Here is a 23,871-nt window from a genome sequence, read left to right as displayed (position 1 = left end):
CCCCAACAGGTAACGGACGGTGGAGACCCTCGAGACCACCAGCGCAGTCGAGGCCGGGCCCTGGTGCAAGCCTGGGAGAAGGGCCCCCTCCGCCCCCGACCCCGCTGCCCCACCGGCCCTCCCGCTTGCCGTCTACGATCTTATGCACAAAGGCCTATCACGCGGTGGCGTCTGGAGGCAGGAGGGCTCCAGGCTTGTCTGTGGTCCTCAGGTTACTCGACCCTCCGTGATTCACTTCACTTCACCCTGAACACTAGCCTCGCCCTGCGGACCCTCTGAGAGGGACCCGGGCGCGGCCACGGCAGCACTGGACAGAGGCCCGAGGGTGTCATCGGGCCCCAGACTTGGCCCCGGCCGGGGTGGGCGCACGGAGTGGGCGGTCAGTGCAAGGGGATGGAGCAGAAGCCTGGGGAAAACAGCCAGTTTCCGCTCCAGAGAGCCCAGTTAAGAAGCCTGACAGCGGGCACGTCTTTAAAAACGACTTCCGAGTGAGAGCCCCACTTACTCTAGCACCCACTGCAGCAGAGGTCGCCCAGCCAGGACACGCTGACCAGCCGGCAGCGGCAGCTCGCCTCTCTCGGTTCTGGACAGTTTCGTGTCTCAACCTGCCCCAGAAAAATCCTTCTCCCAAAAACCCATTTTCCTGTCTCACTGATTCAGCAAATCACGTGGATGATGGGCCTCTGAAGTCCTCGCGGGCGCACACGCCCCCCTCCCGGGGACTGAAGGGCTAGAGCTGACGGGAGGAAGGAGGACGGGTGTCTGTGCCCGTGAGCACGGGGGGAGGGACGGGAGGGACATGTCACATCTCTAAGGAGACGCGCAGGCGGCTCCTGTGTCGTCCCAGGTGCCTGCCCAGCTCCTGGGCCCCAGCCCTGCCCTCCCCCGCCCCACCCCCTGCCCACAGCCCAACGAGGCAGCGGAGGAGAGAGCCCGCCCCCTGGAAAAGCGGGGGTTCTTGTTCTATAAGACCCCAGTTAAAATACCTGTTCTGCCATTACAGGCCGAGCACCACTTATTAATCTCCTCTCCACAAAAGTTAAAGGGTTAGTCTGGTCTGGGCGAGACATGTGTGTTGTGTTAGTGTCGGGGGGACCCAACCAGGCACGGCGGCGACGGAATGAAACAGGGGTGCCCACCCGCACCTCAAGGAGGAAGTGCCCGCGCTCTGGGCACTCCCAGGGCTCACATTCAAGCTGCCAGGGAGCCTCCAGGGAGCAGCCATCACCCGAGACAGGCCCCGGGGTGCCTGGAGTGGGGAGAAGGTGCAGGGAGAGCGGCCAAGCCGACAGCTCAGCGGGGGAAGCGGGGCCTCGAAGGGGGACACACCCCCAGGAAGCTCCCAGTGGCCACGCAGAGCCGCACCCAGCAGCGCTCCGCCCGTGGAGCATGCCCGATGGCGGGCGCAGAACTGAGCCTGGCCGAGGACAGCGCCGCGGGGCGAGAAGAGCCAGAGGCGGGGCGAGAAGAGCCAGAGGCCGGGCGAGACGTCAGGAAGGACAGAGCGGCTGAGGGACAGAAAGGGGGCCGCCGGCCAGCAGGGCCTGGGTGCTCCCACGGGACCTGGCAACACCTGCTGCCCAGGCCGCGGCTCAGGCCACCTGGGCAGAACCGGGCCTGAGCTAGCTTAGCAGAGAGGGCCACGTCGGGGACCCAAACCCAGGGCCTTCCCAGTGCCTCCCCTCCAGGCCAGCACCCTCACGGCCACCCATGGAGCGCCCGCGCCAGACACCCCACAAGAGGGCCCCACGGGGAACCCCACTGACCCTCAGTCTCACCCCCAATCTCCTGGAGGATGTCGACTGGCTCAGCCGGGTGGGGAGCCCGCCGGGAGGGGTCAGCAAGGGCCGAGGGGCTGGGGGCGGCGGAGGGTCTGCTCCTCTGATGATGGGCAGTGGTCCCGCCCCTTTTCCCCTGCATCACGGGCCACGGCTTCTCCTTCTCTCGTCATCTGAGCAGCAGAGGCAAGTCAGCCCAGGATCAGGGGTGCCATCGCCTTCAGGGGCACGTGGGGGGCACAGAGCGTGGACAGGTCACAGGGAGGAGGCCCGGCCCCCAGGCAGGACGCAGAGGGGACCACACGGTGCGGCCACCGCAAAGCCACGGAGGAGAAAGGGACGGTGGCAGGAGCCTCACAACGCAGGACCTGGACTCTCAGCCACAAGGGACGGCCAGTGAGCCGGTGTGGGCAGAGGGCATCTCGGCCCTGCCCGCAGCAGTGACAGGCACAGCCTCCCGAAGAGGGACAGCGGCACAGAGCCCCATACCCTGAAATGGGCCTAAAACACGAGCATCAGACACACAGGGTGAGCTTTTCCACACTGGGCTTCGGCTTTTCCAGCTGTGCTGGACGTTTAACATCCACATTGACAGCACCAACCAAGAAACAGTTTTATGGCCTCTCCTTTAGGGGAAAAAAACTAGCCAAAAGAAACATGTACAGGCGCCATTTCAGTTTTCTGAAGACTAGTTAAGTAAGATCAACAATCAGGTACATAAAACGGTTGAGTATACAACTCAGCCATAAAAGAGTGAAATTCTGCCTTTTGCAGCAACATGGATGGACTTGGGGGGGTATCATGCAGACAGAGAAAGACAAATACTGCATGACATCACTTATATGTGCAATCTAAAAAATACAGCAAACTAGGGACTATAACAAAAAAGAAGTAGACTCACGGGTATAGAGAACAAACTAGGGGTTCCCAGTGGGGAGAGGGAAGGGGAGCGACAATGCAGGGGGAGGGGATTAAGGGGTACAGACTATTATGTATAAAATTAAGCTACAAGGATGTAGTGTACAACACAGGGGATGTAGCCAATGTTTTATAATAACTATAGATGGAGCATAACCTTTAAAAATCGTGAATCACTACATTGTAAACCAGCTATACTTAAATAAAAAAAGGTTCAGTATATTTTCTAACTAATCAACATTCAGTGTTGTAATTAATTTTCTATCAAACACGTGGATTCATTATCAAACTCTTCAGAAGCATGAACACAAGGTCCTATCATCAGAAGACAGGCACGGTAAACTCAGCGAGTGAATTCTTGAACAGGCTGCTGTGGGAAGCACCATGAAGCGTGCCAAGCGGGGAAGATCCGTAACAGTGCGCGAAGCACTCAGGTCGAATCCTAACAAACGACGCTGCCAGCAAAGCTCTCTGTACTTGCTCTACTCTGACTCCATCCGGGCTCAAGCAGAAGTTAAATCAGCAAAACTTAACACGCACTGTCTGCTTCCAAAACCCACACTGAGGAACAGCCCGCGAGAAACCCAGGCCCTGGGTCCAACCGCATCCTGCCACAAACGCGTCCGTGAGCTCGGGAGCAGGTCCTCCCGGTAGAGCCCTCGGATGAGACGCCAGCCCCACTGACACCTGGCCTGCGGCCTCACGAGAGACTTGAGGTTGCGGGCTCTTGACTGTCCCCGCAGAAACCACGCGATGGCCATGGTGGGCAGCGGGAAGCACTAACTGGGTGGTCATTTGTTAGGAAGCACAGATAACTGATAAGGTGTTAACCTGAGGCAGGGGAGACTCCGAGCGAACTCAGTAGCTGAGAGGTGGCCCCTGCCCAGCCCCCTACTTCACAGAGAGGGTAGGTGTCTCACGCTGGGCCACACAGCCGCAGTGCAGAACAGGACCAGCTCCAGTTCCAGCTCCACTGCACAGTCTAGTGCAGGAAACACCAGGGCAACAGAACGCCATGCTCACAGGTGCCGAGACGTTTGCAAGGTAGATTTTAATGAAAACCTGGAAGAGATCTCACCATCAATTTTTAAGGTGCTACTCAGGGCAGCCAGCATGGTGCAAGTCGTAAGGTTAATCAATCACTTTTTCTGCTTTCCTGGTGAGACAGAACTCAGCAAGAACTCCAGAGGGTGCGATGCACACAGTACTCTGCTTCCCAGCATTAAAGAGAAATATTCAGTGCTTCCCAGTCCAGAAGGAATGATTAAAGGCTCCCCAAATCCTCTCTGAAGGAGTAACTAGTGCAGGACAAGAGCAAGAGAGGCACCTTCTATGAACAAAATGCTGTGACTGGAGCCTTCAGGAGCGGCTCAAGGGAGGCATGAGTTTCCAAAGACCAAAGCTGCACCCCCGCCAACAAGCCCCACGGCGCCGACAGGGGACCAGACCTGGGGAGGGGGCAGGCCTAGAGGACGCGGGACCAAGCACGTGCTCATCAGCACTGAGGGTGACGCAGGACCAGAGGGGACAGAGAGCGCCACCGCACCCCCTGGAAGGAGAACCTCGGCGAAGCCACAGCAGGGCTGCTGCTTTCGAGCGTAAGAGACAAAAAGTGTCTACGCAGGCAAGTCCACCGCATGCCCCGGCCCAAGCTGCCGGGAGACAGCAGCTTGTCACACAGCAGACGCCACCACCACCAGAGCCCCTCTTCCCGTCAGACCCCACAGCACCCCCGGGGACTGAGACGGCCCTGAGCCAGGGCTGACGGGCTTGCTCCCCTTGCCAAAGACGGGTTTAGGCCTGGACACATGGTCGTGCCTGAAAAGGGGACAGAGGGACTTCCAGGAAAGGCTTTCCTTTCAAACCGAGGGAGACGTGGGAAGGAAATCTGCTTTCTCCTTGTGGATGTGGTGGGAATCTGGATGTGATGCCTGGAACCGCTGCAGTCACCTTGCGGTCATGACAGGGGACAGCAGTGACACGTGGACACGGCAGAGCAGAAACATGCAGAGTATCTGGGTCCTCTGCTGTTGAGACACTGAATTAACCAACCCCAGAGGGGCTTTGTTTCCATGTTTCTTGTTACAGCAGATGATTAAACCTCCTCTTTATCTAAGTCACTTCTTATGTCCTGCAGCCAAATGCATTCTAACCGACACACCTGTGATCCCTCTGAGACAACGCCATCGGGGATGCCTCCAGCTGTGGGAACGGCAGCCCCAGCTTTGAGCAGGACCCCTGAGCTGGGGCCCCGCTCTGCTGCCTAGTGAGTAACCTGACGAGTTACTTTGTCCCTCTGAGGCCTGGCTTTCTCTCCTGTGTCTCACTTGTAAGACGGGGATATTAAAGAATCTGCCCCCCAAGGTTATAAGGATTCCATGAGATGACATTCCTAAAAGCCCAGACGCTGCCTGGAGCTGTGCCCCACCTTCAGGGACAGGGCAGAAGGGGCGCGGTGCCCCCTCTGGCGCACAGGGTGGGTCCAGGGTCGTGGTGGGAATGGGGCTCCACAGGACTCCCCCAGGCCCATCGCTGCCCTCAGGACGTGGAAGCAAGGGTGCTGCCGCCCCTGCCCCTGCTGCCAGGGTCAGGGAAGGCGGGCCCTCCCCTGCACGTGGCCCACACCGGACCCACACCCAACAGGGCTGGCGGCTCCCACAGCCAGCCAAGGACTCTGCCAGCCCAGAAGAAGCGCTCCCGCTCCACAGAGCTGACGGGAGGGTTGTGAGGGCAGCCTCCGGGAACCGAGCCCTGAGAAGAAAATGCACACGGGCAGCAGGTGGCAGCGCGCGTGAGGAGCCCGAGGTCATTTGCAACTTACGTTTAGTTCACTTCCAACAAGGCCTTATTTGTAAGAACAGAACCAAACGGGCTTTTCCCCTTTGCTGCACCAAAACCCAACCTCTCCTTGCGGAGAAAAACGTGCGTCCGACACCCACAAATGTGGGCTTGGCCTCGGCTCCAGACTCAAAACGGGAAAGGCTGTGAGGGCAGATTTAAAGTTTTTGGCCAAGATGGACGAGAATGTAACAAGTATTCCTGTCACACCGGTGATACACTAGTGATGTGCTGGAGAGACAGACCTCCCTGGAGGTCATTCTTTGGAGAGGGAAGAAGAGGGAGGAACAATGAAGCTCAGAGCACCAGGAGCCCCGTACCAAGCAGAGCTCACTGCTGCTTCCTGTCTGAACTGTGATTAGCACTTGCTGACTTCGGGGCAAGTAACCTAATTACCAAGTAAACACAGACTGCTTTTCGGCACCTCGATTTCTCCGCCCTGTACCTCTTGCCTCTGTACTAGGATCCTACTGGGTAACCCGACGCTCAGTTGTAATCCACTTGTGGAGACCTCATATTCTAGCTGCTCGATCCGTCCACGCGTGCATGCATCCCTCCATCAGGCCTATATAGACCACTCGCAGCGCACCAGGCACCATGGGGGATGTTGTCCTCACATAATGTTACTGTTAAACTGCCCTACTCTACAGATGTGGACGCTGGGGCTTGGACGGCCAAGCAACTCGCCCAAGGTCACGCTGTGAGTGGGACTTGACTCAACTGTCGGTGTTTGTCCCATGTCCACGTGTCCCCAGTCCCCCACGTCCCCTTAGCCACTGGCCCACGCCTGCCCCAGCCCATTCCAGGAAAACCTGAACATTTGAATTAAAGGCTTATCTGCACACTACAGCCCCTGTAACTGGTGGCAAACTACAAAAAAGCAGAGACAATATCTCCGTATTTGTCACACCCCAGGCTGTGTGGCCACGGCAGGCATTCAACCCCAATGTCAGCGACAAGCACGTCAGCCCTCCCAGCTCAGCAGCTGCTTTTTCTCACCCACTCTTAGTTTCTAAATGTACATTTACTCTTTCTTATAGAAAGAAGTCTTTTGCAAGCTCAGGAAACACTTCCTAGCTAAATACCTCCGTTCAGCCCATTCTGCATCTAATGATTTTTTCCAAGATCCACCTGGAAGATTAAAAACTACTCATTGTCTCCAATATTTACAAAACCAAAGGGCATATGCAGCTATTAAGCTATGATATTAAGATATGTTACTAAATCCATGTTTTCTTAGAGTTCATGGCTTCTTTTTTTTAAACAAATACCCTAAAACATAAATTCAAAGGACTGCTGTCTGAGAGCTGTGGCTCTAAAGGTATTATGGTAACAATGCAGACACCGCTCAAAATATTTTGGAATACCTTTTTACGAATCTCACAAGAAAACCAGTTTTATGTCCATGAACAGAGAAGTTGTGGTATATATACATACACAATGGAATATTACTCAGCCATAAAAAAGAACAAAATAATGCCATTTGCAGCAACATGGATGGACCTAGAGATTGTTATACTGAGAAGTTAAGTCAGACACAGAAAGACAAATATCATATGATATCATTTATATGTGGAATCTAAAAAAAAAGGGGGTACAAATGAACTTATGTACAAAACAGAAGTAGAGTCATGGATGTAGAAAACAAACTTATGATTACCAGGGGATAAGGCAGGGGAGGGATAAATTGGGAGATTGGGACTGACAAATACATGCTACTATATACCAAATTTGTATGGAAACACAAAAGACCCCAAAGAGCCAAAGCAATCTTGAGAAAGAAACATGGAGCTGGAGGAATCAGGCTCCCTGACTTCAGACTATACTACAAAGCTACAGTAATCAAGACAGTATGGTACTGGCACAAAAACAGAAATATAGATCAATGGAACAGGACAGAAAGCCCAGGGATAAACCCACGCACCTATGGTCACCTAATCTATGACAAAGGAGGCAAGAATATACAATGGAGAAAAGACAGTCTCTTCAATAAGTGGTGCTGGGAAAACTGGACAGCTACATGTAAAAGAATGAAATTAGAATACTCCCTAACACCATACACAAAAGTAAACTCAAAATGGATTAAAGACCTAAATGTAAGGCCAGACATTATAAAGCTCCTAGAGAAAAACATAGGAAGAACACTCTTTGACATAAATCACAGCAAGATCTTTTCTGACCCACCTCCTAGAATAATGAAAATAAAAACAAAAATAAACAAATGGGACCTAATGAAACTTAAGAGCTTTTGTACAGCAAAGAAAACCATAAACGAGACGAAAAGACAACCCTCAGAATGGTAGAAAATATTTGCAAATGAAGCAACTGACAAGGGATTCATCTCCAAAATATACAAACAGCTCATGCAGCTCAATATCAAAAAAACAAACAACCCAATCCAAAAATGGGCAGAAAACCTAAATAGACATTTCTCCAAAGAAGACATACAGACTGCCAACAAACACATGAAAGGATGCTCAACATCACTAATCATTAGAGAAATGCAAATCAGAACTACAGTGAGGTATCACCTCACACCAGTCAGAATGGCCATCATCAAAAAATATACAAACAGTAAATACTGGAGAGGGTGTGGAGAAAGTGAATCCTCTTGCACTGTCAGTGGGAATGTAAATTGATACAGCCACTATGGAGAACAGTATGGAGGTTCCTTAAAAAACTAAGAAAAAAAAAAGAAAACTAAGAATAGAACTACCATACAGCAATCCCACTACTGGGCATATACCCTGAGAAACCATAATTCAAAAAGACACATGTACCCCAATGTTCATTGCAGCACTATTTACAATAGCCAGGACACGGAAACAACCTAAGTGTCCATCAATGGATGAATGGATAAAGAAGAAGTGGTACATATATACAATGGAATATTACTCAACCATAAAAAGGAACGAAATTGGGTCATCTGTAGAGATGTGGATGGACCTAGAGGCTGTCATACAGAGTGAAGTAAGTCAGAAAGAGAAAAACTAATATCATATATTAATGCATGTATGTGGAATCTAGAAAACTGGTACAGATGAACCTATCTACAGGGCAGGAATAGAGACACAGACGTAGAAAACAGACATGTGGACACAGAGTGGGGAAGGGGAGGGTGGGACAAATTGGGAGATTAGGATTGACATATATACACTACCATGTGTAAAACAGACAGCTAGTGGGAACCTGCTGTATAGCACAGGGAGCTCAGCTCGGTGCTCTGTGATGACCTACATGGGCGGGAGGGGAGGGGAGGGAGGTTCAAGAGGGAGGAGATATATGTATACATATAGCTGATTCACTTCGGTGTACAGCAGAAAGTAACACAACATTGTAAAGCAACTATACTCCAATAAAAAAAAAAAGATAACTAATAAGTACCTACTGTGTAGCACAGGGAACTCTACTTAATACTCTGTAATGGCCTATATGGGAGAAGAATCTAAAAATATTTTTCAAAGAGTAGATATATGTATAGCTGGTTCACTTTGCTGTACACCTGTAACTAACACAACATTGTAAATCAACTCTACTCCAATAAAAATGAAAAAAAAAAGAAAGAAAGAAAACCAGTTTTCAGAGAGTTTGAACATGGTTTCCACTAACTAGCTTTACATTATAAAGCTTGCTTAACTATCTTATTTACTAGATTTTGCTCCAAATAACTTCTGACTGTTTCCCAAAATCTAATCCACGTTCACAGGACAAAATGCGGCTGCCCATCCAGGACACGCAGATTCCAAGCGCAAGCTCTGCAGGAGGGTCTGCCCATCCAAGACACGCAGATTCCAAGCGTGAGCTCTGCAGGAGGGTCGGCTGGCGCATGTGCACGAGAGGCCCTCAGCACACGTCTCTGTGGGACGACGGGGCAGAGCGGGCCTGAACCGCAGACCCACATCTGTCACCCAGGCCACCTTCAGAAAGTCCCTTGCTTCCTGGGCCTCACTCTTCTCACCTGTGAAGCGAGGGGTCAGATTACAGGATCCGAGGTCTGTGCCTCACTTTAAAGGAGCTACTTTAAAATGAGTGAGCAAGGGCAGGCTGTTGCCCCCTCAGTGAGTCCTGGCTACGCCTGCACAGCGGGTCCAGGGAGCCCCCACAGCCCCTCGTCTGCCCCCAGCCAGCAATGCCCCTGAGGCACCTGGGGCGGCAGGACTTTCCTCTCATTAGAGGCAAGAGCTGTCATGCCCTCAGGCATCACAGGTATCGCAGGGAGGGAAGTGAGGGGCCCAGAGGAGGGCTGTGACCTTCAAATTCCCTTCAGGGACGCCTGCGGCTGGGAGGGTGGGGCAGATACACTTTTCTTTACAGCTCCCACCAAGTGCAGCAAAACCCAGGAACTTTATACACAGAACAAACACAGGTGGGGAACAGGCTGACCAGGGAGGGCCCTGGGGCACGAGGAACACACAGTGTCAAGGGTCTGTGTTTTCTCTCCCGCATGGGCCCCAACCCAGAAACACCCCTGGGGACAGACCCCCAAAGCTCCAGGAACGCTGCTCCCTGCAGCCCAGGGGCCAGGAAGGGCAGCCCCGAGAGACAGGAAACTTCTCGACAACTGCTCTGCTCCAGACAGACACCCCACCCAGGACAGCGAAGGCCCCGAGACTCTGTCCTCACCTGAGCCCCCAGAGAGGGTACAGACATTGTCTACCAACACCGATTCATGATGGACCATGGCTGAAATGTAAAATGCAAACTGCAAACCCGTAGGGAAAACACAGGAGAAAAACTTCAAGGTCCAAGGCTGTTCACAGAGTCCTCAGACCTGACACCCGAGGCACAATCTGTAAAACTCATGCACTGAACTTTATCAAAATGAAGAAGCTTGCAGACAATGGAATATCTCTCGGCGCTAAAAGCACACGAACTGTCAGGCCATGAAAAGCCACGGAGGAACCTTACATGCAGTGACTAGAGAAAGAAGCTGGCCTGTAAAAGCTACACCCTGTACGAGCCCAGCTCTAGGACACTCTGCAAGAGGCAGAACTGCAGGCGCAGTAAAAAGATCAGCGGTTGCCACAGGCTTAGAGGGAGGGAGGGCTAGTGGAGCAGAGGATTTTTAGGGCAGTGAAGACACGAAGTATGAATCTGTAATGGTGGATACGTGTCAGCACACGTGTCCAAATCTGCAGACGCGCGGCCACAGGTCAGTGTGGGCTCGTCACTGTAGTAACTGCCCTGTCTGCCGGGGACCGTGTAGGGAGGGATGGGGAATCCCTGCACTTTCCCCTCAAATTTGCTGTGAACCTAAAACTGCTCTAAAAGATAAAAGTCTTGAAAAAAGAAAAACCTTAGCCCTGCAAATAAGAAGGGAGGCGACACCAGGACCTGCTTCCCCAACGGGACCAGGGGCTTGAGTGACAGAAACGCACCCTCATCTAGGGCTGCTGTCCAGACCCCTGCTGTCTGGGGGGCGGGAGTGAGGCCCTGGTCCTGGGGCGTCCGGAGGATGGGCGTGTCCCGCGACCATCAGGGCGGAGGCAGAGACGAGCCCCCAGGCCGGGCCATGCGGCCTTGGCTGCGCTGAGAGCACCCGGCCTGCCAGGACCGCGCCGCAGGGTCTGACTGGGGGCCCGCTGAGCAAGCCTCCCTCCTCTCTGTGGCCACACTCGGAGCCCAGGAAGCTGGGGAAGGTAGGGCCAAGGGTGAGGGAGTGGGGAGCCTGGGCCGCACCACCAGGCCCAACCCGCCTCTGCCCTGGTCCCAAGGGGCTCAGCCTGCACCCAGTGCTCTGTCCCCAGACAGCAAGCACATTCTGTGCTCCGGGCTCAGCGGGCATGGCTGCATGGAATGATTCTCCGGTCACCACCTGCTCCCACATCTGCCTGTGCTCAGGCCTCCTCTGGTACGCTGTAAACCTTGGACTAGAAATTTCTGAAAATACACTGTGTCCTTGAAGCCCGTTCTCTCCCTTCAAAGAAGTGCTCCTGTGGGCAAATGCCCCCAGGCCTGCACCTTGAGTGGGTGACACCCGGCCCCCTTCCTCCCGCTCTGCCGTCCCTGCACCTCAGGAGAAGCTGCTTCTTTCCACAGCCAGTGAAAGGAACTAGAACCCAGAGGTGCACGCGCACAGACCCAAACAGGGAGGCTCTGCCTTGGCCCTCATCGGGGTCCAGGACCCCATGGAACCTCTGCCCCAGGCCTCCCCTGGGCTCCACTAACGATTATAAATGGCAGAGAGCCTCCAATTTAATTGCAAAAGGTAATGATGCAGTGAGCATAAGATTAGATTCACCGCAGACGGCAATATCCTCAAACAATAAGAAAAAAAATAGAGGAGCCAGGTATGAAGATGGTCGAAATCGATAGGAAGGTTTCAGTATTAAATACTCCAGCCAAGGGTCGCAAAGTGGTATCGACAGAACTGCTGACAGCAGATAAAAAAGGGGGAGAGAAAACGAAATTGGTCTCTGCAGAAAATAAGTTACAGATTAATCACCCCACCATAAAATCATTTTGAGATGACTGAGGGTCTGAAGAGGTGTTCACGCTTTGATGACAGGACGGGGCCTGCAAAGTTGGGGCCCTGGGAGCCACTGAATCCTAACGCCACCGGCTCCCCTTGGTGCCTCCTGCTGGGCGGGGCGGCAGCCGCTCAGCCGGCCCCCGAGCATCCTCTGGACCAGGCCCAGGCTCCCAGCCCCGAGCCTGCCTCGAGCCCCGGCACTTTCATAGGAAAGCACTGTCCCTTTCTGTCCTCAAGTGCGGTCTGGAGGAACACCCCACCGAGAGGTAGGCTGGAGTTAGGGGACGGGAGGGGCCCCGGACTCCGGCCCAGACAGCCTCGCAAGTCCCCCTGGAAGGTGGGGGACTGTGCAAGTGTCTGCCCAGACCTGTGGGGGCCCCAAGGACAATTGGAGGCAGCCAGTTTCCTTCGAGTTCCCTGCTCGAGCTTGAAAGTCTGGGTGAAATTTGTGTTCTACTCCATGATACAGAGATGTGTCTCTTTTTTTTTTAATTTTAATAAAAATAGTGATTTCTTTCCTGAAGTATTATACTCTTAAGTTCACACTGAAGCCTGGGAGACACCCTTCTGACAATGCAGCTTTAAGACTCACACAGGACACCCCATACTGTGAAGGGTCTGCCTTCTGGGTCATGTATCGACAGTGATAAATCATCACTCACGCATCTCTTCACCCAGAGGGTGAAGACAGGCTTTATGAACACTGTGGGTACCAGGAGGGGAAAGTGCTGACCACGCATCCCGGGAACAAGTGGATAAGGTGAGATGCAAGCTCACTGAAGAAACCTGTCCAAGAGACGCCGTTCATGAACCCGTGGCAGTTGGGCCCCAGGCCCAACTGAGTGGGTGGCATTAGAAGCTTTCATTTCAGACGTCTTGGTTTTCTCTCTAAAGTTGTCGCTTTGACATGCAAATGCAATGAAATTATGAATGCATGTAAAAAACACATTTTATAAGAGGAAACTTTAAGGGATCATATATGAAAATATACCAATTGGCAGAGCATTTACTCTATGAAGGACAAAGCATTCAAACTGATGAATATTTGAAAGCCAAACTGGTTCCCAAGAAGGTTGCTGCTAAATATTAAACAGGTCTGGGAACTAACAGGCCTGTTGAGAGAGACGTAACCTTCTGGTTGGGAACTTGCGGAGACAGCTACTCTCGGCCTCGGTGGCAGGATCTGAGGGTGACAGGACGGGTGGGAATGGGATGGAGAGACAGCCTGTGTGCAGGCAAGGGCTCCAGCGCCCCCGTGGACAGATGGCTGACGTGCCTGACGGCTACACCCTCAGGACCGTGCACACACGTGAATGAAAGGAGGGCAGGCTGAAAGGTCACTGGGTCACGGTCAACCATTATTTTCACAACCAGGAAATTTGCCTACATGACTGCTCCTACCTGAAAGGTGATTTTAACCAAATACACATTGAAAATCCATTCATTAAAAAGACTTATACTTGAAACAGAAGACTATAATTTCGGATATCCTGCTAACTCTTTTGGACAAATTATGGCCAAAGGGGGGAGTTTTGTCAACGTCCAGGGTTCTGTGCCCTATTTGTATATGGCCCTGAGGCCTGAATCCCAAACAGCTTTTGCCTGAAAGAGACAATCACTCAATTCTTTGACTGATGATTCAGTCTGCTCATTAATTATTTCACAAACAATGTCAAAATTCTAAACATATATGATCAAGAAGTGTATTCTGAATTTGGCTGAAAGGTCAAATTAAAAAAATACAAAATACCAAAACTGTGTAATTCCTGTTACTTACCACAGCCTGGCTGGAGCTTTCCTGCAAATCCCACAGCAGGATGTGGTTGTCAGCCAACGAGATGACTCTCTTCCCGTCTCCCGCGGGCTCCCACGCGACACTGAGGAAGGAGGGGGTCAAGCATTACATGATGTGTGAGAGTCCCACCTTGAGGCCAAGAGCTCTTACACATGGCCCTCAGCAAAGCCTCTGCCCGGCCCTTTGTCACCAGCAGTGTTGTCAACAGCTCTGCAATGACATGGTGCAGTACCAGGCTACCACTCTGCTGTGGCCTGAATGTCTGTATCCTTTCCCAAAGTCACCTGGTGTTGGGGGGGGTGATCTGGGAAGTGACTAGGGTTCAATGAGGTCAGGAGGGTGGGGCCCCATGATGGGATTAGTGCCCAGTACAGATTGACACCAGAGTTTCCTGAGCTCTGTCTCTCTATGTGTGTATGTCTCTGTCTCTCCCTGTCTATTTCTCTGTCTCTCTCTATATATACCTCTGTCTTGTTTCTATATCTCTGTCTCTCTCTTGCTGCCATGTGAACACACAGTGGGAAAGCGGCAGTCTGCAAATCAGGAACAGAGCCCTCACCTGCACCATGATCTCAGACCTCCGGCCCCCAGAATTGTGAGAAATCAACATTTCTGTCGTGTAAGTCCCCAGCTGTGGTGTTTCGCCATGGCAGCTGGAGCTGAGACACTGCTGACAGGTTCTCCCAGAGCCCGAGGCATGGAGAGCTGACCAATTCTGGCCACAGAGACACAAGGGGGCACTGGGTCTGAAGAGGCACAGGTGGACAGTGTGATTTTGGAGAGGATGCCCACGTCTTTCGCTGCCACCACCTGGGAGGGCAGAGCTGAGAGCAGTGTGGGGCGGGAGGTGGGGAGGTCACAGCCCTCAAGTACCCACGAGGCCTGAGATGTCAGATAACAGCCTTCTGTTTCAGCCTATGTGAGCCACAGTATCCTGTTACCTGCAGCCAAAACCTTCTTAACTGATACATATTTGAATAACAAAAGACAAAAATCACATCATCTCTGTGATAAAACCATGAAGAGATCAAAAATTTTTCAGTTTGATCACAAGCGTGAATTTCTGTCTTCCCTGACGAAATTCTTAAGTGCTTATAAAGAGGAGAATTTCATTTCACGTCCTCCAACACGTGAGTATTGAAGACATCGATAGAGACCCTCACAATTTCCCTTTCACACAGAATACAATACTGACTGATTGGGCGCCCCTCCCTAATACCATCTTCAGGACTCTCAATGAGCTATTATTACTTTTATCACAATAATAATGTATTTCAAAACTACAATTTCTTTCTCATTTATAGTTTAAAAACACACACAAAGCTCTCACAGTACATCACTCCTGTATTGAAGAGCTTACTGTATCTTTTCTAATAATAACAAAGAAAAACGCACAATATCTAGTAAACAAGAAACACCATAGCTGGAAGAGACACCAAGAAATCTGGTACTGAAATCTGTGGCTCCTATTTGGTTAAGATAATGGCAATTCTAATTTTGAAGACACATCTTTGCAGCAAGTTGACTGAACTTCTCTTGGTAGCCTGTTTTCATGGGGACACTTATGTAGAGTTCAGACAACTGACAATGAACACCAAGGAAAAATGCACAACAGTGAGAGAGGGAAGAAAAGGGCCACCCACGGCCCTGTCCTGGTAGAAGGTCACCCGCAGCCCTGTCCTGGTAGAAGGTCACCCACGGCCCTGTCCTGGTAGAGGGTCACCCACGGCCCTGTCCTGGTAGAGGGTCACCCACGGCCCTGTCCTGGTAGAGGGTCACCCACGGCCCTGTCCTGGTAGAGGGTCACCCACGGCCCTGTCCCAGTAGATGGGCAGGTGACAGCTGAGAAGGCCCAGCTTGCACACCTCTTCCCAAGCTCTGCCCAGCAATAAAGACGTCTGACTCGGGAGAAGACAGCCCCACCCCAGGGGAGGGGGCCATCCCACAGCCACAAGGCCACGTGCTCCATAAAAGTCTAAAACGTCAGAGTTTAGCTGGCCTCAGGTACCAGGCCTGAGGAACTGGAATCGTCATAAAAATAGCTTTTTCTTTCATAAAATGAGAATTAAGAATTTCAGCAAAGTAATCCTTGGGCAGTTTAAGTAGGTGTACGTTTTCCACTAGTAACTTAGAACATCTTAAGGCTGACACGCAAGTCAAAACTTCTCCTTGGGAAATGTATATCAAAAAAGGCAAAAGGGAAAATCTTTGAGACCATCTACCTATTACTTCTCTCTTCAAAGACCTATAAGCAGACTAAGCATCACGATGACTTTAAAAGATGGTTCCAACAGGGCATTACGGTGGCATCACTCCAGCCGTTACCAGTCTGAAGGTCAGGAGCTACCACCATGCGCACATCAGCAGTTCGCTTTTAGTTACAGAGGACGTTTCATCAGAAGCATGCTTTGAAAACACACGCACACACACACACGCGCACACACACACGCGCGCGCACACACACACACGCACGCACACATGCACACACACCGAGCAACAAAACCTCTCCATGACTTCTGGAGGTACCTGGCAAGAGGGAGAAGGTTCTTAAGGTCCCGGCCATAGACCCGCCTAATTTTTGAAAGCACCTGATAATAATAGAAAACTCTAGGTGCTCCTGGAACTAAAATTCTCTGAATAAGGCTCAAAATGGACTTGTTGTTTCAACTCCAAGTGATGAGAAATCTTAAGTAAAGATTTGTTGCATTTATTATAAAGTAAAAATTGTAAAGGCTTATAATACACATGAACAAAATTACCAGAGGCAAGCCAGAGCCCTTCCCTTTGAGCAATCACTCCGAGCTATTAATCTGGGCCCCAGCAGACGTGGCCCCATCGGCGCTCGGTCCGGATGTGGAGAAGGACCTCGATGAGACAGAAGTGTCTGGGCACAGCCCTTGTCTGACCCACACCGTCCCAGCCCCGCCGGAAAGCTGAAGTCTTACTGCAGGCCTTCCTTCCGGCGGAACTTCCCGGGAGGACATGTGGGGAGAAAGGGCGCTGTCTGCCTAGAGAGCCCTGGGTCCCGGGGCTAGGATTCCAGCAGCACGATGGGCAGCTCCCGGGGCAGGGTGCCGGCGCTCTCCTCTCCGTCCGCTGCACCACAGCCCACGAGGGGAGTCCCCTTCCCTTCCTCAACTCACAGACGAGGGGACAGACTTGGGAGGCTGAGTGGCCTGCCCCAAATGCAGTGGCTGTGAAAGGCAGGGCTGAGCCTCCAGCCAAGGGCTGACTCCAGAACCATAGGTCACGACCAGGCCTGAGAGCTCATTGTTTTTAAGCTCCTTAGCTTCAATATCACCATTAGGCAAAGAGACGAAGGAACACTGCCTGACACCTCGAGTTAAAGCAGCTAATCATACTGACTTACTGTGTTGACACACTTGGGAAAAACAAAGCAGATAATCACTGTTTCCTTATGGTGCCTTGGTCCCCGTGACACACGCATCTTTACCAAGACACACGCAAACGCATCTGAGAAGTGGTTCCATGCAGCAACCCCCAAGCGTGTCCACAGGAAGAACCTTCCAGAAAGGTAAAGTGATGACTTGTTAACCCAAAGAAACATCTCACTTTTCAGAATTAAGGACTTTGAAAGACTAAACACACTCAGACAAAACATACGCACAGCTGAAAACACAGACGGCATCTAAGGTAGATGACCCAGAACAGTGAGGGGCAGCGGGGCAGCTCGGAGTCTGAGGCGAGCCTGCTGGAGCTGGAGTCCCAGCTCTGGGTGCCGTAATCTCTCAGTGCTTTGATTTCCTCATCTGTCCAGTGGGGGTAACAGGAGTGTAAAAGCAGTCAACAGTACTGGTTGGTGAAGATCAGGGTGATATTTAGAACAGTGCCTGCACACAGCAGGTGTTGGATAAGTCCTAGATATATATTATCAGAGGCAGCTAGAGCTGAGCCTCTTAAATTGACGACCGCACTGCCCTCCGGGGGTATTTGGGGGGGGCACTTTTGGGTTTTCATGATGACTGGGAGGGCCAGGGCTGCTGGATGTCCCCTAATATGCCAACAGCCTTCCACAACAAAGACTGTCCACCCCAAATGTGGACAGGTTTCAAAAAACCATAAAGCTTACTTTGAAATTTGCCTTGAACATTAAAATTATCACCCTTACATGCACCAGAAATAATTCCATGGAGATTTATTTTAAGGGAAAAAAATCCTCGAGCGAGAGTGTTCAGAAACTCCGCTCTTCACCTGCTCTGAAAGGTGCCCAAACTTAATGGTGTTTCACTGTCTGCTCTTCACTCCCAGCAGCTGGGGTCCTGAATCACCAACCCCACTCTCTGCAGCACCCAGGCTTTCCTCTGGTGGTCTTTACCCAAAAGTGAGCCAGGCATCCTGATCCCCCCTCGGGGTCTGAGAACCTTCCAGGGTCTGGAGTTACCGACCCAGGAACCAGTGACTAGGCTCAAGAGCCCAGTTCCCAGGCCCTGCACCAAGGGCTTCTGCTTGGCACTGTGTTAAGGTTAATACACGAAATGGGAAGCCTTCCCCATATTCTCATTCTCTTTGTCTCTCAGCATCTTAGCCCGAACTTTGGCTCCCCTCAGGGACGGCGTAGGTCCCTGCACTGCCGGGCAAGTGTCAGCCCCCCTCCAGCCCCCGGGCAGCTGTGCTCCAGGCACCCGAGCTGCTCCCCACGGAGCCCTGGCTGCAGTGAGGCAGAGACCAGGTAAACCCCAGAGCCAGGACTCGGATCCAAGCTTCAAAATAAGCGGACAAAGGGGAAGCGGGGATGAGTGAGAAAGATGCCCAAGTCTGTTCCAAAGCTCGTCTCACTCGTTCTGAGTCACAGACGTGCGCACGCACAACACATGCACATACGTGCAGGCACAGACACACACACACAACACACACACACACACACACACACACACACACAAGAGCGTTGGGCAAGCTGGAGTTAAGGCCTTTTGGGAACTAATGCAACATCTGCCCCTGAGCTGGGCCATTCATGCTCGGCCCCTGTGTCCTGAGGAAGGCAGATCCACGCGGAAGAGTCTCCAGGAATTAAGGCGTGCCTCTGAACATCGGCCATTTACTTCTGAGGGGATTTAAGTGTGTAATCTCTGACTCACGTGCAGTTGTAAGGAAAGGGTGCATGTCTGCCTTTTCCCTGCTACAGGAGTTAACCTTGCCGTATTTACTTGGATGACCAGAGATGTCCAAAGTAGAAAAAGAGAGGAAAAAAGAGGTACTTCAGAAAACTTATGAGTTATGTCACTAACAGTTTGTTAACTGCCCTTGAAAAAGACTAGATTAAGCAGAAAGCCACCAACCATCCTGGGATGGTGAGAAAGCCCATGGATTTTCTCTCCTGGGATCCGTCTAAACCAGGTGTGAGGATTCAGGGGGAGCATGGAAGGAGAGGTAAACACACCGCTTCCAGGTATGGGACACGCTCCAGAGTCTCACTGCTGCCGCACCACCAGCTCCCACCACAGAGCCCGGAGAGGTGCTCTAAAAACACGAGAGGGGCCCAGCACCCGGCACGTCTGGTGGAGGCTCTGATCGGGACGTGCGTCTGCCAACCCCAACGTTAGGGGTGAGTTTGGGCAGCTCACTATTAGGAATGCTAAGAAGAAACAGACAAAGCCCCACACGTACACTAAGGGGGGGTGACTGAACGATGCATCAAGCATGAGCAGGACTGAGGATCAACCCGCAGAACTAAGTGCACTTTCCAGGCCACCGAGCAGGGTGATGGTGGGTCCCGATCGGTGGACAGTCCCTGACGTGGACAGTCCCGCACAATTACCACCAGCCAGATGCGCCCCGACCCTCGCCTCCCGCCTTGTCAGCCTCACCCTGGCTTCCCAGCTCTTAGTTTCTCTCACCTCATTCCTTTCATATATTTGCCTTTTGTCCTATAAGTTCTGCTCCCGTGGAAGCTGCAACAAACCAATTCTGTGTGTTCTTCTCCGGGTGGGATCAACCCAGGACAGTCAACACAGCCACGGGATCGGGATCCCTCCTAAGGAAGAGGGTCCCCAAGGTGCACATGCACTGTCGCCAAATGAGACGCCATGTATCACATGGGACCTAACTGCTGAGCAAAGCTGCTATTTATTGTCTACCCAGGGCGACACATCCGAAAGTAAGTGTGGTGCGTTTACAGGGGGCAACCCCTATGTCCACGAGTGTTTGGAACAGTGGAGTATGCAAAGCGCAAAAACAAAAAGGAAATTCTACTGCGTCACGGCTCATCACCATGAAACTAGTGCTAGAAACATAAGAAAATAACCCAGAATTTCTGCCATACTTGCTACTCCAAAATCATCCACGTTTCTGCTTCATCACGCTCTACCCGTGAATGTGAGTGGACATAAAATTATATTAACAAGTCCTGAACAAAGTAGCATACACCTAATATACGTACTCTATATCCCTTCGTAATCACTGAGAGAAAAACACAAGAAATGGGCCATTTCTGCAAATAAACCCAAATTAAAAACAAATCTAAACTTCTCTGAGGCAGTTAACAAGGACCTAATGGCAGGAACAATGGTTCTCATCTGGCAGATTTCATGCTGATCAAACAAAACACACACTTCTCTTCTTCAGGTAAGTGCCTCCACAATGAATGATTCACACTCTGGATTTTGGCACCTGGGGTGAGGACACTCAAAGGACACTGAGAAACTCTGAAAACAACCTCAATATAAAATTAATTTTAATTCACATAACTGACATATCCTACCTATTCCCTGCAGCCTCTTCGGGTGGGAAGTGGGGCCGTCAGGGCAGCATAACTGCCAGGAGGACAGAAACCACCCCGACACGACAGGCAGGAGACGGCTGCATGTGCTGCGGAAACCAAAGAGCCAGCACACGAGGGGCTGGGCCAAGACCACTAGTTCCCGGGGCATTCCGAAACCCACAGTCACTACTTTACAGAAAAAGGGAAAACCCCAAGGCAGAAGCGAATCTATTAAGTCATTGGTGATTCTATCAGTGGTTACCAAATTTTGAAAACCCTTTACAAAAAGAATGTAAAACATTATTTCCCCAGTTTATACATCTCTCTCTTAAAATACACAGATGTGGCAATCTGGTTAATTTCTTCCTGCTCAAAAGTCAAAAAAAATCACAGCAGAACACAAGATAGCTTTTCATAAATGCTACAAGGATTAAAAAAAAAAAGGTCACTTTAAGAATTACACCATTAAGTCAGGAAGCCCGCTGTGATTGAGTCGGTGGATGCAAGGTTTCCTGTGGCCGAGACACACGGATACTTGTAGTGAAAGAATCAAGCTTATGCACTGCCGGGTACCCCTTTCTGACAACACACGACTGTGGAACTTTGGGCACTGGGTGACTTAGTTATCCAAAGTCTGTGTTTCTTCTGACACTGCTCACCTGCACACACACTTACATCAGCCATGTGCATGGCTCAACAGAAACACGCCCTCCCACTAAGAATCCAGCCATGGACAGTGTGTGGGCAAAAAGACCTGCACTCCTCAGAAGCCTCCCTGGGCGGGACACGTCCGAGGCCCAGAGCCTATCACAACGCAGGGCGGATGCACATAGCTGCACTGGCCCTCCTGGGGCGAGGCTCCTGTCCTGTCCTTCTGCCCCAAAGAGGGCTGAGGGGCAGAGCCAGGGGGCAGTGCAGGGCCCTCAACCCTGGAACGGCTGACTCTCACCAGCCCTGAAGTCCAAGTTCACACAGGCCCACTGCGGCCGCTCACTGCAGACTCCACCCAAGGCAGGGAGAAGAGGGCAAGTGCAGGGCAGGGTGGGCGCCGTGTGGCTTAGCGGCACGTCCAGGAAGCTCAAGCCTTCTGCTCCTGGGTCTCACCAGCAAGTTCAGGGTTGGCTCGGAGCCATGACACATTTTGACGTGAAACACCTCCCGAACCCCAAGCAGCAGCCCTGGCGGTCCCTGCTCTCCCCCTCCTCCCACACCCCGTTTCTCAAACAGCAGAAGAAAAATCGACTACAGTTTAAAATTCTCCAGGCAGAGTTAGTGGTCCTTCGGGTTTACATTTTTTAATTATTTAAACCTCAAGTTTAAATAATCACAAACAGAACTTCAAAAAATACATTCTCCTAAACTATCCCACTGGATACAATGGTATATGTCTGCCCAGCATGTTCTGGGAAAGACCCGTTGGGTTCATGAGAGAACCAACTGAAACACACTTTGAACCCTAGTATTTAATGGAAACTTGAACTACGATCTCAGAAAGAATATGAGTTTATCCTGTAATATAAATAATTATTTATACTCTGCACCGTACGTTCAGATTTTCGTAGTTTGACTCTTCCTAGATAAGGTGTATCTGTACAGTGCATTTTACTATTTTTTCCTCATCACCCACTTCCTAATACTTAGCTTCAATGACCCTCACAAGGCGCCAGGGTGGCTCTGACGACCATCCCCATTTGACAAATGAGACTTTAGCCGAAGTGAAAGAGGAAGACATCTTTATATTGCCCTGTAAAACCACAGACTGTTCTTTTCCTACAACGTAAGGGATGCGAGGCCTCATTCCAGGCTTCTCTTAAAGCTAGCGGACCACTTTAGCGGTGAGCCAGTAACCAGGGAAGCAACTTCAGGGCTCCAGTTTAAAAACCTCACACCTAAGTACACCTAGGTTGGACGAAACCAGAAAGCACAAACCTGGACCTGTCACAAACCTGACACTGTCATAATCACAGAGACCTTTCCACCATCACTGGCAGCAGAATCATACCGTAGGATCTCTGAAAATTTCAAACATCTTTTTTAATGTATCCTCAGAGACGACTTTGAAAAGATATTAAGGATAACTTTGAATTTACTCTTTGTAACATTCACCCAAGTCAACTTACACTGTTCTATACACTGAAGTGAAAAGAAGAAACACAAAATCAGAGAGGAGGCCAAATCCTTTCTTCTGGCCAAACCACCTCAAGTATTTGGAGACCTGCACAAGTTTCTTTTCTTCTCTTTCCTCTCTAAGCTCAACACCAAAGCTTACGGCCCTTTTTCCTTCTTCTAATAAGAACAGTAACATGCACACCCGCTTCCCAGGAGTTCCTGACCCTCTCAGCCGGCCTGGCATTCCAGTGTGATATTTACCTCCATCTGCACTGCAGAGGTATCTTCTCCCCAGAAAGCAGAGGTCAGCGGTCACTGTGCAAGTGTCACGGGCGTCTGCAAGGACATCAGAGAAAGACCGGGCACGTCCCCCGTAGTGAGGCTAACCCAGCCCGTCGCGGCCCCTCCACAATCTGGGGGGGGGCAGGGTGTGTGAGCAGGGGCTGCCGCTGACCGCCACTAATTTCGCTTCCATCCCCCAAAGCTGCTGGTTTCCGATTTTAGTGGTTTCTCCCTTGAGGAGACTCTCACCGACCGGGAAACACTGCAATCTGTATGACTGCTCCCGACGCGCCACTTGGGAAGCGGTGCGTGTTTCCATTATCTTGACTCCGCTTCCACTCCCCAGCGGACGCATTCACCCACGGCCAGGGTGCGCAGCTCAGCAGCTGGGGCCTCTTCTCCATCAGGAGCCGGAGAGCCACAGAATCACCCTGCGGTGGCTCATCAGCCCTCGGGCCGATCTCGACAGTGATACAGCCCCTGCCTCACAGGGAGCCAGAGCCAGAGAACCGTCACCTCCTTCCTGCTCTTACCTGCCGCGTCCCCAAACACCTCGCCTTCATCAGGGCTCCAAAAGACGCCAGTGTACACAGGAGACAGGGGGGTAATGCCAGGAGGCCCTAGAGAGTTCGGTGGGTCTGCAGCCCCCACGTGCCCAGCTCAGTGCCCATGTAGACACCGCACGTGCTGATAAAACGCATCCCCCGTCAGTGTCAGCACTGACCCTGGGAGACGCCTAACTCCAGAGAAGAACGAGCACACAGCACACAAAGGGGGAGCTGTCAGCAGCCCTTCCTCACCTACCCCCGAAAAGGGAAAGAGTGTCAACTACACGTGTGACACTAGGACGAACTCTCACCTCAGTGTCTTTAACATAACAAGGTAAAATTTTATTAATTTTACTTATCTACATCCCATATCCTTCCAAAAGGATTTAAGGCAGCTAATATACATAACCTGG

The 23,871-nt window shown here is 51.4% G+C and overlaps 1 protein-coding gene across 2 annotated transcripts in view; it reads right to left on the bottom strand.

The window, feature by feature from the left end:
- The window catches only part of EIPR1 (EARP complex and GARP complex interacting protein 1), an 89,840-nt gene that overhangs the window by 7,207 nt on the left and 58,762 nt on the right, over positions 1–23,871 (bottom strand). For both annotated transcript variants that reach the window (XM_060169546.1, XM_060169547.1), the window contains exon 5: positions 13,784–13,883. In XM_060169546.1, the coding sequence (XP_060025529.1) occupies positions 13,784–13,883 (100 nt within the window). The remainder of the gene's footprint in view (positions 1–13,783; positions 13,884–23,871) is intronic.

Source organism: Lagenorhynchus albirostris, chromosome 13 (assembly GCF_949774975.1).
Source record: "Lagenorhynchus albirostris chromosome 13, mLagAlb1.1, whole genome shotgun sequence".
Taxonomy (NCBI): domain Eukaryota; kingdom Metazoa; phylum Chordata; class Mammalia; order Artiodactyla; family Delphinidae; genus Lagenorhynchus; species Lagenorhynchus albirostris.
The sequence above is the reverse complement of the archived record's forward strand: the minus strand, read 5'-3'. Positions and strand labels throughout refer to the sequence as shown.